Consider the following 15,484-nt stretch of genomic DNA (forward strand, 5'->3'; position numbering starts at 1 on the left):
GCCCCGCGGGTCTTCTATACATATACGAGGCTGACAGTGAGCAGGTGTTCCAAACAATTAATGTTGATTGTTCAAGAACATGTCAAGCGTCAGCTAGGAAATGAAAAGTAATGAAGGTTTTCCACATCGAAACAATTAGTGCGGATTTCCTTTCGATTCGAGGAACATTTCAAAACTCGAGTCGAACCTTCATAACTTCCTACAATCAAGCATTTCAAGGTCATTTATTTAGATCAGATTAATATGGATGGTCAGGCATAAAACATAATCCATTGGTCGTTAGAAAACCTTAACCTGTCAACTACCTGTAATATATAATAAAATATTTTATATATATATATATATATAAATTAAAATATAACGTTAACAATAATTTATTGTTCTGACCTTAATAATTGCTTTCTTAAAACAAGAATTTTACGTAATGTTAACTTTTTCTGCCCAGTATTTATTAATTATAGTCACATTACTTGTTTATCGCGGTATCGGAGCCATGAGAAATCTTAGTGTTGAATAAATATGTTAAATTGCAATGGTAATTTGTATCTTATATATAGCATAATGAAAAATTACAAAATACCCACGAGATATAAAAGTCTCGAATGGAGAAATACCATGAACCGTAAGTATGGAGAAATCATTGACCCGTTTACGTATAGACGTTAATTGTAAGCAACAATTAATTATTATTATTCTACGAAGGACGGAAATCATCAATATATTCCATACTTGGCTTGTAGTTTTCTAAGGGCCGATAGTGTTGGCATCATCAAGTAATTAACGACGAAGAAAAAAAATAATTTTCTAATTATTTTGGTATAAAATACTGATATTGAAAAGTGAGCATTTGGCTGAATACAAAATACAGGATAACATTTTAAAGTGAAGATTTTTTTTTACTGGTGAATGAGTGCATTGTAACGACAATAGATTGATTCTACGGAGATTCTATACAATAAGCGAGAGAAAAAAGTTACATAACGGATTGGTACTTAACGTTACGCGTAGAAAATGGTTAAAAGGTGATTTTTTTTCTAATAGAATCGTGGGAAGACAAAACTGAAAATTTAAATTGTTGTATTTTGTCCAGTGGATAATTTGTATTATTTACAGTCTTCTCAGTTTCGCATTGGTTGCTCGGTAAGATAACATTGTTATCGTCGTGTAACTAAGCAATTTTAATTTTCAACCAGACAAGAGTAATAAAATAATTTGTGCAATTATCCATGTTGACAGAACGCTTTAAATTCTTGGCGAAATGCATGATAGATTCATTTTTTTAACTGATGTTTCTATATACCACACAGTAAAGAATTATTATAGAATATTACAGCGGCAATCATAACCAACTTCGTAGCCCATGGCTGACATTAGAAATTTGTACTGGATCACAAAAGAGCGATTTAATAATAGTTATTACTATAAGAAATTCTTGTACAACTAAGACTGCAAGTTTTATAACAAGAGTTTTGGGTTACAAAGTTTTCCACCATTTTCGTTGCAATTTTACCAAAATCTGTATATAGTATAATTAAAAAGCTCGTGACGCTTTTTATAATTTCGCTATTCAGCAGATTTGTACAAGTACATAATGCATATCATTGAGTATGGACTGTGTAATTTTACGTTGGAGCAATACATTTTCAAGAAAGAAATCCAAGTTTTGTCGATAGCTTTGAAACTTTTGTGCTTCGGAATGCACAACTTGTCTGAAGCGTATATATATATATATATATATATGTTTTGGTTGGAATATGGGCGCAGAGATATCGAAGCACCTTGTCACTACTGATCAGCGATAAAGAAATGTTGGTAAGTAGGAACGACGAAGTTTAGAGGTGATCTATGGAACATTGAATTGTGTTCTCCATTATAGACGAGGAGAGGGGCGTCTGGTGTCAGTCGTTGGCTATATAGCGAAGCCGGAGAACCGATCGTTGCAGTAACGGCTCGCAGTGCCAGGATTTGCCGATTTTTTCAGACAAGAATCGTGCTAGCCTGCCACCAATCGAATTCACTCGTAGTCTCCTGAAAAAAAAAAAATATATATATATATAAAAAGCAAAAACTACAGAGAAATATATTTCTAAACTTCGCGTCCTTCGCTTGCAGGATAAAGTCGAGCCGATTTATGTAAAATTAATTGCATGAGAGATTAGCGCGAAGACTCGCGATTGAGCTGACGAGGAATTCTTCGAGACCTCGATTATTTGCTTGACATCGATTCGCGCGAAATGGTTTCATCGCTAATTTTCCTGTCAGCTTAATATTCAGCCTCAACGACAAGGGTGAAATCGATTGTTTCACCGGTCAGGATTGGTGATTGTTGCAAAGCACTTTCGACAGTGATTAAAAATACAATAAAGTGCTCGTTCAAATCATCTGTGAACAGTGGCCAAAGGGATTTTCTACAAACGTGTTGTTTCCGAAGGAAGGAGACCTGATAAGAGTGATTTAGTAAAATCTTATTAAATCCTCGCATGATAGAATTTTATGACAAAAGAAGGAGATCGCAGTGTGATTTGAAATGCCACCTCAGGAAAAATTTATCACAGGGGGAGCGGAATCTTTTACGGATGCTGCCTGTCCGGAACTGTTAAGCCGTCGAAATGGAGAAAATGCAGGGACAAACGCTGAGATATCTCTATCCAAAGTGGGAAAGGACGAAAGGAAGAAGGACATTGATTTCGACGAGTTGCTTCCTTACGTCGGAGAGTTCGGCTTTTACCAGAAGATTCTCTTTCTCCTGATGGTCCCTTTCGCTTTTTTCGTCGCTTGGGTGTACTTCTCGCAAATATTCATCACGCTAGTCCCGCAGGACCACTGGTGCTGGGTTCCAGAACTGCAAAATCTCACTGTGAAAGACAGGTGAATTTCACGTTATCCCGGTTTCTCATTCTATTTCTTCGATAAGATAGCTACGCTTGATTAACTTATCTCGCGGCACGTATTAATGTGATTTGAGTAATAACCATTGACTCCATTATCGCCAGATTTTCCGAAGGAAGGCCGTATACTTGGTCTTCCAATAAATTTCTCTTCCATCATTATTACGGTCTTTCTATATCATCGCTGCCCGTATAGAAAAACTCTACGGTATCCAATTGTCGTGTTATAACTATATAAATGACGTTAAAAATTCAAGCTGATACATCTCAGTAATTAACGGTAAATATATACGTGAATTTGCAAAATCATTTAACGCTATTTTATCAATTGAATTTTTAAACATTGGAGTCATGGTCATTCTCGAGACAGGCCGAGGTCCGAATGGTTTTCGACATTACATATTTCCACGCAATCTCGAGGTTCATTTTTTGACAGACGATGTATCATTTTTTTTCACGAGTTTAACAGAGATGTTATTATTCAGTGCTCTATTCAGCCAGTGCTCGGCCTTTTCTGCCGATATAGCTTATGCTTTACTCAAACGGAGCCTTGTCATTCCGATTCAATGAAGCGGATAAATACTAGCGTGCACCGCTACATTATACTTTTCTCACACTCCTATTGTCCTGCAGTAAACACAACTTAGCTTCAAAGTACCTAAGTCAAATTTATTCTAATGCATTTTCTTTGAATTATTTGACGCAGAAAAAGAATGTAATGAAACATGATTGGACATTCGGAAAAAAAAGTACTGGTTGAGAAGAATTAACAGCTTGCCAAATATAACAATGGATAATAAAAGTGACATTATTGATATTTTTAGCACGTTGTTTTTAACAAATCTTTACTTCCATCTTGCAATTCTCACTTTTATGCAAAGTGTGTAAAACTTGTGCAACGCCATTGCACCTTTTCAGTTTTCACGGAATTTTCCAGATTTCCATTAGATTCCTATGTAGTACCTGCCTATAATTCGCACGACACTCGCAATTACTCGATTTCGATCAAGATCGTAAAATTAAATTGCATTTTTCTCTGAAAACTGTCGTAACGTTAAATTATAATTCTCTCGCAAGACTTATTTTCTACCCTCGTATCTTGTCTTCGAGTGATGTGCCCGATACAGTTGCCCAAGTTAATAATTCTCATAAAAATTTGAATATATTTATTCACTTAGGAATTATATTAAAATATTAACAAGACGGTGGTTCTCTTGTCTCTATTTTTAACCGAAATTGCAAGTGATTTATTATTTTTCAGTCGACTTACCGCTTAAAAAGCAGCGGTTTGTGCGAAGTTAGTGGGAGGAATGCTGTATTATTGGCAAGTAGGAGAAAATGGCATAAGTCATAAATAAAGTATTAAGGCTTGCCATAAATATTTACTATCACATTTTTATTAGAATGGAAATTTTAATCAGTAGCCATTCCTACAAGTGATGTGATATTTTCTTGTTTATCGTAGAAGCTGTACCCAGATACCATGTAGCGTCAACTGGAAATCAAGCTTATCGCCCGTGGTGTTAAAGAAAATATTAAAAATTCTTTCCCTCAGTACCTTTAATACAATTATTTGTAAATATCCAGTCAAAAGGGAACAAAACAAAGCTCGAATGAGAGTACCATGCCACGATTTGCAAGAATGCCAAATCTCAATGATTTCCCACCTTTTTTTTCATGCACTTGGCAGTCTTCTATTTGCAATTTTACCATTTTACACTATAGTTTATTCAATGCGTATCGATAAATCTCTCAATACTAATGCATCGATGATCAACATTTTTCAAATACATATATTTTTTTGTCCAAACAATATGAACAAAGAAAAGCAAATAAAGCTTCAATCGAAGTTGTAATTGCATTTTTATTTACTCGTCGGTGTAAAAAAGGAATATGGCATATAAACCACGTATGTTTAACTATAGCTTCATTATTGATTTTATGCAGACATTGAGAAACTCGTCCACCCCCTTCTTTTATCTTTCACGAAAACTGTACGATTTATCAAGAAAAAAAATAAGTTTCGAACCGGAAAGTCTGATTAGTATTTACCGTTACTTAAATTACCGTGCAATTTAGGAACGCCGAACGTTCGTGCGTAATTCAAACTGTTATATTGCGCTTTTCTGTCGACTTAGCTGCACCTTGAAATTCTACTTCTCAACCTGCATTAATATTTGCAAAAAAAAAAACTCCTTTCTATACTGGAAATACTATTACCTCAAATTATTTGAATGCCTTGTATACTTTTTACGAAAATCTATATATGTTTGCCTGCATACAAAAGCCAAATATAAAAAGTTTAAAAAACTATATCTACCAGTTGCATTTGGTATCTTGCATAGTCCGTGATCCTCCGATACCTCTGGCAGCTTTAACAACGTCAATTCCAAAAGCAATTCGCTCTAACGCTACAAAAGAATTAGATTAAACGTCAACAGTGCTTTGATTTATTTCGACTGTTTTTAACTAAAACATGCAGAAAAATGTGAAAGAGTGTCGAAAATTTAAATGGCACACGACTCAAGCTTAGAAAGTAAATAGCTGGAGGTCATCGTGGATGCAATTCAATTGCCTTTTCTGGCCACGCATTTCACACACTAAAATCAACTTTTATTTAAACCAGTTTTACAAATCTATCCAATTGTAGATTTCTTTTTATCCAATGAATCCAGTATGCGTTTGATCAGAAAAATTTGCATTCTTTATAAAATAACAAAAATTTATTAATTGCGTTAACTTAAAATGCTATAATATTTAACAAAGTCCGAAGCTTTTCACGAGTTTATTTCACCGATTAAAGTGACTAGATAAGTTAAGGGATAATGGATAATAATTAACGTAAAACCTTCGTACGAGCAATGAGAGCGTGAACGCGAAAAATGATCGCATACGCGTTTCTAAACATAATATTGTATTAATGCAGCATTTGCAGGATATTCAAATCCATGAGATCACACACGTACCAGCCACTTACAACATGTTAGAACTGAAAAGGTGCGAAAGAGCTTTGTGTCGTTAAGTCTCCGATTAATATCCATAACGCACGTTTTGACGCTCTACATTTACAGGTTTACAGTAATAAATTATGCGGTGACTAAGAGAAGTAATTTTTAAACAACGGATAAAGTTAATTCGTATTTATATATATATATATATATATATATATATATATATATATATATATATATATATATATATATATATAATCTGATTTGGTACATCTCCTTTAATAGTTTTTTGTTTTAGCAATCATTGAGAGATATGAGTTTAATATACAGCGTTTAATCTCACAGATTCAGACAATGATCATTCATACGGTTGATCATCGAGAGCAATCCTATTTACTTAGATGATTCGTAGAGCGATGAGTGCTAAATCTCCATAGGTCAAAAGCTGCCGTTAAGATTTAATTCATCGCTACTATATATATATACGAACTGTAAATTGTGCCGATGTATAAACATGCACTGGCTGACCTTTATCGGAGGAGTAAACGAACGGATAGTTACGCGACAAAACATTCGACACCGCGTAATCCAGCGTGACCAGCATTTTTCATCCTCAATTCTCGGTTTCACCGTATCGCATTACTCAGGATTACGTGCATAAAAAAAAAATCTTTGTCTTTATTACAGCATCTCTTGATTTTCACGCAGTTTGCATTTCCCCTCCTCTGGGCGAAAAATAACAATCGCGAGTCCTCTGTTGAGATAATTAATTCAACGTGGAACACCAATAAATCTACGACAGATTTATCGTTGAGATGACTAGGAGACCGAAGCTATTTAATTTATTATTCACTGTTCTAACAACTATCGCTCCAATCATCGAGCATTTTTATTGCCAGTGCAGAATCGTGGATCTACCGCAATGATGAATAATTAGTAAATCGTATTTATTCCTATACGTGCCAATAAAAAGGCCCATCGATAGATATAAAATCAATGGCAAAGTCCCTGGAAAGCAGCCTACACAATCTCTTTTACCAACCTTTCAGAATCGCTTTGGCAATACCTCCCAGTGGCCAAGGCTACTCAAAGTGCAGCATGTACGACGTGGATTACGAGGAGATCTTGTCGAGAGGCATCAAGGTCAGCAATTCATCCTGGACGACCAAGAGTTGTACCTCCGGGTGGGAATTCAATTTCACCGATGTCCCTTATGAGACTGTCGCCACTGAGGTGAGATTCAATTATTTCCTATTATCTGGTATACACACACACATCCTTTACACTTCCAAAGTTGTACAAAGTATATAATCGATTGTTTACATCAGCTAAAATCTATCGAACAATAATAATAGTGATTCGTTGTAATTATAGAGAGTAAATTAAATCAATAAATGACTCGATCACAGCTCTGTGTTGTAGTTTGGGTGGGTGTGCGAGCATAGTGCATTACCTACAACTGCTCAGAGCATATTCTTCGTGGGTGCCATTTTTGGAGGGCTAATCTTCGGGTGGATAGCTGACCGGTATGGCAGAATACCAGCGCTAATTGGCACCAATCTCACTGGATTCGTGGCTGGTATTGCCACGGTTTTCGCTGGCAATTTTTGGCAATTTGCCCTCTGCAGATTCTTCGTTGGATTTGCCTTCGACAATTGCTTCACCATGATGTACATATTAGGTAATTGGAATTCCATTCTCTATAGTATTAATATATAGTCTTCTATGAATAAACAAAATCTATATAGTCTGCACGATTCAGTGTTAATGATCTCTCAGAGTCTTTGATCGGATCGAGCCTGTGACTTGATTTACGTTCGACTCTTGTACAAGGCTCGTCTGTGAATAAAAAAAAAAAACAGTCAGTTCCTGTTGTTAATTGCAGTTGGTGAGTAAGATCGTGGATAACGGCAGTGACAGCGACCTTGGTGGTCGATAACAAAAAAACTTGAGTGTTGGATTAAACAAATTTCTTCCAGAAAGCCATAATATTATTTAAGAATCGGATCCAATCATCCTGATTTTTACGGTTGGAGCTAGCATAACGTTAACGCTCGCTTTTCCCGATACGCTGATGATAAAGCGAAGAGGAAAATGTGTGAGGAGCACAAGTTATACGAAGCTTTCGCTTCTTGATAGCACGTGCCGTTGACATTGACAGCATTCCTCTTTAGTTAAAATGGATTCAACGAAACGGAACCCTTTTCCCAACGAATACAAGCTCACTAACCGTGACTGAATGACTCAAAGCCTGTCGTAGTATACTCGACACCTAGTTAAACTAATACTTGATGTGAACTTCGATTGAAGTCTCATTAGTCGATATATCCCATAATCGAGACCATTTAAACAGACTCATTAGTAATCGAGTAATATTACAATCTTTAAGGACATCGTCCAATATGGACGGATTTCTTACTTGCATTTTTTTTATGATTATTCATAAACCAAGGGTAATAAAAAAAAATACGAATATTTCTAAAGAGTTTATATTTATGGATCACAATTATGAAACGTTCCACCCCGCTTCCCCCTCTTCGCAAATTAATTTATTCTCAAGTAATCAAAGTTTGTTGATAAACTTGGTCGAGTATAAAAGTTAAATCGTTGTAGAGCTTCTACTGTGGATAGAATTAAAATTGCTGAATTATTTATACCACATTCCATCTTCAGTCTATTCTGCTTTTTACCGTGCTATTATAGCTTAACTCGTGCTCTACTATAGATGACCTTGAATAATTAGAACTTTCAGGCGAGTTCACACTTCTGGGTTGGCTGGTTCTATAATTTGTTTTCACGTGGAATATAGCCTATGACGAAGACAATAAGTTAGAAAAATGAAGATATTTCAATTGGAATACTGCTCGATTTCAGTGCTGGAGTACGTGGGACCAAAATGGCGAACGTTTGTTGCAAACATGTCGATCGCACTGTTTTTCACATTCGCTGCCTGCATTTTGCCATGGATCGCTTATTACTTGGCGGATTGGAGAATGACTTGCATCGCGACTTCGGCTCCTCTCGTTCTAGCAATCGCCACTCCTTGGTTCGTACCGGAAAGTGCTAGGTGGCTGGTCAGCCAAGGTCAAGTTGATAAGGCCATCAAAATATTAGGCAAATTCGAAAGAATCAACGGCACTAAAGTTCCTGACGAAGTCTACAAACAGTTTCAGGTATTCGATTTATCGCCTGAAACACAATAAGAAACGATAATAATCGTATCTTAATTGCCGTTAATAAATTTGGATATTTTTCACTACAGGAAACATGTGCCAGAATTCAAAAGGAAGAGGAAACGGATAAGAGTTATTCCGTCTTTGATTTGTTTCGATCTCCTCGATTACGAAATATCACTATTCTTCTCATAATAATTTGGTACTTATTTTCTTTCTTTGATAATCAATAGTTATGAATCAAATAAAACTCTGATTACTATTTAGGATGGCTGTTTCTCTGGTATTCGACGGACATGTGAGAAACGTCGATAATTTAGGACTTGATGTTTTTGTGACATTCACCATAGCAGCAGCTACAGAATTACCAGCCGATACATTTTTAACAGCAGTACTTGATCGGTGGGGTAGAAGGTGGCTGGCGTGCGGCTCGATGGTTATTTCGGGAATCTTTAGTATCTGGGCTTGCGCAGTTTCTAACAGTAGGTATTTTAATTAAACATATCAGCAGACTCATTAGTAATTGATTCAATAAAATTTGCCAGAATCATCCTCACACTTGCCATTAATTTTTCTTTTTTATTTCTTCTTTCAAAAATTTGTTCTTCTTTCAGACGTATATGCAGCATCATTGGCTATAATGGGAAGATTCTGGGTGAACATATCTTACAATATTGGATTGCAATACGCGGCAGAATTGTTGCCAACGGTAGTGCGTGCACAGGGAGTAGCATTGATACATATAATGGGCTACGTTGCTAGTATCGTGGCGCCTTTTGTCGTTTATCTGGATGTAATCTCTTCAATTTTACCACTTCTCGTTCTTGGAGTCCTCGGGGTTCTCGGTGGTGGACTCACTTTGTTCTTACCGGAAACGCTGGACAAAGATCTTCCACAGACTCTACAGGATGGAGAGAATTTCGGAAGGGATCAGAAAATATGGGATATGCCTTGTCTTGCCAAGTTAGTCTCTTCTCAATTATTATATATATTCTCAAGCCATTTTTAATCGTTAAATATTTTTCATGGAATTTTCTCATGGTGCACTCATACTAAATTTGTATTTTTCTCCTTCAGGAAATGCGAGGATGAGGAAGCGCCCAAATTCTCAAGGTCGTTTGCTCGTGGTAGCGCGAGACTTTCCATGAGGGCATCGTTGAGAGGGGAAACCCTCAGAAGCAGCATGATTCAAAGATCCAGCGTGCGATCCAGAAACAGTCCGATTTCCACGATCGAAATAGCGAGATTATAAAACGAGGGCATTGAAAATCTCGCCTGTCCCATCAGTTTGATCTCCATCACTCATTATCAGTCTTCCAGAAAAACGTGTGATAAAGGCTCGAAAGCTTCTTATTCTTTATAGTAGAAATTATGCCTGATGCTGGCTTTATGACCTCTGGCTGTGTATTATAGCGAAAAATGTGCTGCGTGCAAGTGTGCTTGGGTGAACGTGTGTGTGTGTGAGTGTATGGATATATCTATATGGACTACAGATTTTTGTAAAATATTAGAGTAGAGATGTTCAAAAGATTTATACTAAGCTTTTTCGTCGAGTCGACTTGAAACTGCTCTTTAGAAAACATTAATTTATAGAAAGCTTTTATAACTTATTTTGTACAGATTTGTCTTAATCGAAGCTTCATATGTGTATTGCTAACAATTATTACTGACGTTTTATCAAGAAGTGTAAAAAATTTAAAGCTGCATGCCGTTAAATCTGTATCATTGACGTCAATATTAATTATTACACGTGTACTACGTGGAAGAATAAATATGCTTTACTTTTAAATCATTAGAGAATTACAGATTCTTGAAACAAGTTTGACAAGTATACGATAATCATGTACCGGCCATGAAAAGTTTTTATAAGATTATAGATAAGTGAGTGTGTATACTCATTCATCAAGTAATTGTCTAAAAATCAGTTATAATACCATTCGTTTCTAAGAAATAAAGTAGACGAACCATTAAAAAATATCTTTATTTTCTCCATTTATTGCTCATCGAATAGTTCGCTGTCACTGGAATAAGAGGATTATAGTTATAAGCTTTCCCCATCGTACACCATTGCTTTTTACCTATTCCTCTTAAACGAATCCTCTTATCTTATTATTTTTAATATTAATTATTTTTATTAATATATAATTTATAATATAGTAATTATTATATATATTATAGTATTTATAGTTATAAGCTTTCCCCATCGTACACCATTGCTTTTTACCTATTCCTCTTAAACGAATCCTCTTATCTCAATGCCGAGTCTCTTTCGATTTCAAATATAGATACAGCAGACAGCATGCCAATGCTTTCTATTTATCATGATTATAAATAGTTAGTGAAAAAAAAGCAATCATTTATAACGTTATATTTTTAATAAAAGATTAGAATTACATCTGAATTAGGATACGATCAACGGCAGAGTAAAATTGGATCACTATATAATTTCGATTCATCGTTATTATTGATAACTTAAGCTTATTGTAGTTGGGGTGTAAGAAACCTTTGTTGCAATGCAGAGATTTTATGTGCTACTTCATTTGAAATATCTTACATCTTCTATTTCGCTTAGGTAATATGATTTTTGCATAACTATCACTTTCTAGGTTATTCATTGGTCCACTCATATACAGATATGCCAATGTCAAGGATCATGCCGTAAATCACTGCTTGTGTGAGGTTATTAATCTTTTATCTGCGGGGTCTTTGGCACTGAAGACATGTCGATGTTTTCTTGTTCAAATCACAAAAGTCTTTGCATGAGTGAGAGTAATATTTATGACTATTTTCGAACTATGTGTCTTCAGAACGATTCTTTCTACCAATTACGAATGAAGGCCAGGCAGTGTTGAATTCTGAGTGTAAAAGTATAATGGAAATTTTTCTGCTGCTTCAATAAAATGATTAGTGGATGAAAACAAAAAGATGAAAGTTAATTTGGTCAATTAGTTTCGGTTTGGAAAGTTACTCTATACAGTATAATGATCAGCTGTTGAAGCTCTATTGTGCAATTCTCTAGTAATCGCGTTATATTAAAATCAAATGACGTAAATAATGCTGAAAATTACTCGCGTAATTTGTAGAAGCCAATTGCAGATAAGCCGCACAAAGATATTGGATTTTTAAGAGTGCTATTTCTGGTCTACGGAGCTTGAAGAGTAAGATATCAGAATACGAGCTTTAAAATTTAAATAACTCTTATTCTCACAAATTTCAAAGTACATTTTAGTCAAAGATTATACTTTTTTTATCGATCGGACATAACAATTTTATTCTCTTATTTTAACAATTAAACAATATATTAGTAATTTAAAGTAAATATATATATATATATATATATAATACTTACTTAAACAAAAGAGTTTATACTTTATAGCAAAATTTATCAAAAACACATAATTCTTCCTATTCTTATCCTATCAATACTCGTTAATAATTTGTTGTTTCTGAATCAGCATTTTCCTTATATTTTATTGTTTCTGCCATTTTCGAAGAAAATATCTTATCATTTTTCTTAAACAATGGTTTTTGGTTATATCTATAGGAAATTGGTGATTAGTTGGAGCATAGAGAGATTTCATTATCATTGTGCTGCAGTGTGCTTATTCGATGGTTGCGCGAGTGCAAAGGGACAGTGCCATCCATTTCATTATGGAAAAGTGACGTTAGCATTGTGAGGATTCGCTTGAACCCAGTTGTCCATTTACCTATGAAAAGGACTTTAACCGTGAGATCCAAAATCCAGAAATTCACGTGTGACAATAAGAACAGTAAATACTGTAATTTTCAGTAATTTAGATAAATGAGTAGAAAGTCATTGCACCATGAATGAATAAGCAATTCATTCATATAGCATAAAGGATTAAATAAAAAAGTAAGTAAGTTTAGTGTGAAATTTGGATCAACTAAAATTATACAGACACCGCTGCACGTTAAATTATGTGTAATTACTGAGTGTCACTAATTCCGATTATTGCAATTAACCGACTATAAATAAATTGCTGAAGTATATAATATATATGTATACAAGTCAAACTTGTCGAGGAGGATTAGTTTGACTGAATCTGATTATATGGTAAGACAGTGAAACCGCAAAAGAGACAACGAAAAACTGGTTGGATGACGGGAAAGCGATAAATGTCACGTTCACACTGTTCTCGAATGAACTTAGATGAACTACAATTAATAATATCAAAAGTCAAGTTTATCAATTGATTTCTTCTGCTCCAACTAAAAATTCTTCCTTCCACTACATACTCGTACGTCCAATTAAAAATGATTATCAATATCCATCTGCATTGGATTAGTTACTCGAGGCTAAAATTAACAAACATGTGGATCGTCATCCTGTTATTACGCTATCAGTTACAGCAGCTATCATTCTAAATCTCTCTTACACATACTAATTAACATATTCCTCGTAGCTTTCCACTTATTATTACAATAATAATTAATGTATTTCTTCACATTTCGTTTCTCCTCCATCCCTACTTAAGTTTTAATTGTGAGTGTAAGTGTTTGTCAACTCGACCAATCAAGACGATTTATCGATATTGTTGCAATTTTGCTGACAGTATGTGTGATTTTAGTTGATTTCTTGAGAATCTTGAGTAACGGGGCGAGCCTAGTTAGGATTTCTATAGCAGTTGTTTAAATTAATCGGCAGTTAATTATAGCTGTAGGATAATCATGAACTCACCTGATACAGTGCTCCGGATCCCAGCTTTGGAATTAATTGTCGATACTTCATCGACCAATACGGACTCTTCGTTACTCATATACCGAAAACAGACGCTTATTTTTCCCAGTTGGGATGCCTTTCGTTGTATAAAACTACTTTATCAATCCTTTCATAGACTTCAATTAGAGCTGGCGGGTTCTTCAACGCTTTTTTTTTTCTTCTTTTCTTGCGGTTGGTGTTCTTTTTCTATATTCTTGATAACTCGTCTTTAAACTTTTCCATCATCTTTTCCGTTTACGCACGTGTCTTCCATTTTTTTCTTATATATAAGAACAATTATTAATTTAAAATTCAACATAACAATATCTCGAGGTTTTCTATTCATTAATGTCTCTACACTGTATAACATTTTTCATGGTAATAGCTTCGTTCATACAGATTCTTTGAATAATTAGAAGTATAAAAATTGTAATAATTCTTCTTTCATTGTCCACCATTATTCAAAATGATTAATTTTTAATCTATTTAATACTGTGCCACAAGTGGTAACACAGCTATTGTATTAGTTGAATTAACGATTAATATATTTTATTAATGGTACTTGATGGACAAAATTGTATTAGCTACTTGCTAAAATTAAAAGAATTTATAGTTTAAGTTAATATAATATTAGTTACACGTAGTATACTATACTTAAATACTGACAGAATGTTTTATTTTACATTATATTAAAGGTCTCGCACTTTTAATTCTATTCATGTAATTTATTGATCAGTACAGTAGTTCTCTTTTTATACTATTTTCCTGTTTCGTTTAATCATTAGCACTTGTTGAGTGTTTTGTAATAGTATCTGGTGGCACATGAAGTATAAGATGCGATATAATATTATACCAGGTCTCTTATTCGCATTCCGAGGCTGGTCCCTGTCTGCCAATACCTGCCTTAGTAATATCAATGGCAGATTCAGTTTCACTTCAGTGACTGATTTCCTGCCCGTACAGTGATGACACCAATTAAATTTTTATTTCATTGAATATAACACTTTGTAAGTAGCATTTCATCCATTTTTACTTCAATTTTTGTCAAGTTATAGAAAAATAATCCTATTTTTCCACAATTTTATAAATCTAAGTCTTAAACTATAAATGCAAAAATTATACGATTTAATAACTTTCTATTATAGCGATGATTGAAATCTCTTGTACCGACCTACTTTATTTTATAAATGAGTAAAAACAGAAAGCCATTCACCTGCCGGTGCAGAAATATTCTTAAAGGTGATTTCAGATTTCATCGAATTGTATTCGTATAGTGAATTATTATTCTAATAAACTTTGTTACTTGTATGTTTTTAAGTCGGATAATATAAACAGTAATTATAGAAGTTATAACTATACAATTATTTAAACGATGCGATTTGCACTTACGATTAACAGCTATATACATATGTATATATATACTATATGTATAGTCGTACATGAAAATATTTGTGAACATTTCGAATATGTAGGAATGATGCATATTAAATCAGTTGCGAAAAGCTTCGCTTAATTAATTGTTAAATCAGGCATTTTCCACTGTGCAATTGCATCGACGGAGTATTCATCAGGCGTTACGATGGGCAAAGAAGTTCGTTATACAGTTTAGTTTACGATCTGTTATCGAACATTTGATTAATCCGAGGTGCGAGTTACTTGATCTCTTCATGATTTAGTGACCCTTTCTCAGAATGGTAGGCATACAGCTATAACTTATCATTTAAGAATCGATTACGAAACACGCAAACTGCC

General features: G+C 34.5%; 1 protein-coding gene across 1 annotated transcript; it reads left to right on the forward strand.

Moving 5' to 3' along the window:
- The first annotated feature begins 2,023 nt into the window (after positions 1-2,023).
- LOC136784859 (organic cation transporter protein) lies at positions 2,024-11,056 on the forward strand. Its single transcript, XM_066745775.1, has 8 exons — positions 2,024-2,868; positions 6,889-7,072; positions 7,262-7,520; positions 8,714-9,012; positions 9,102-9,214; positions 9,280-9,494; positions 9,627-9,975; positions 10,090-11,056. Exons 1-8 carry the CDS (start codon positions 2,528-2,530, stop codon positions 10,262-10,264), a joined length of 1,935 nt encoding a protein of 644 aa, XP_066601872.1. The 5' UTR covers positions 2,024-2,527; the 3' UTR covers positions 10,265-11,056.
- The last annotated feature ends 4,428 nt before the right edge of the window (positions 11,057-15,484 follow it).

Source organism: Prorops nasuta, unplaced genomic scaffold (assembly GCF_024137725.1).
Source record: "Prorops nasuta isolate Cenicafe-Biocafe unplaced genomic scaffold, Cenicafe_Pnas_1.2 PNAS00003, whole genome shotgun sequence".
Classification (NCBI taxonomy): domain Eukaryota; kingdom Metazoa; phylum Arthropoda; class Insecta; order Hymenoptera; family Bethylidae; genus Prorops; species Prorops nasuta.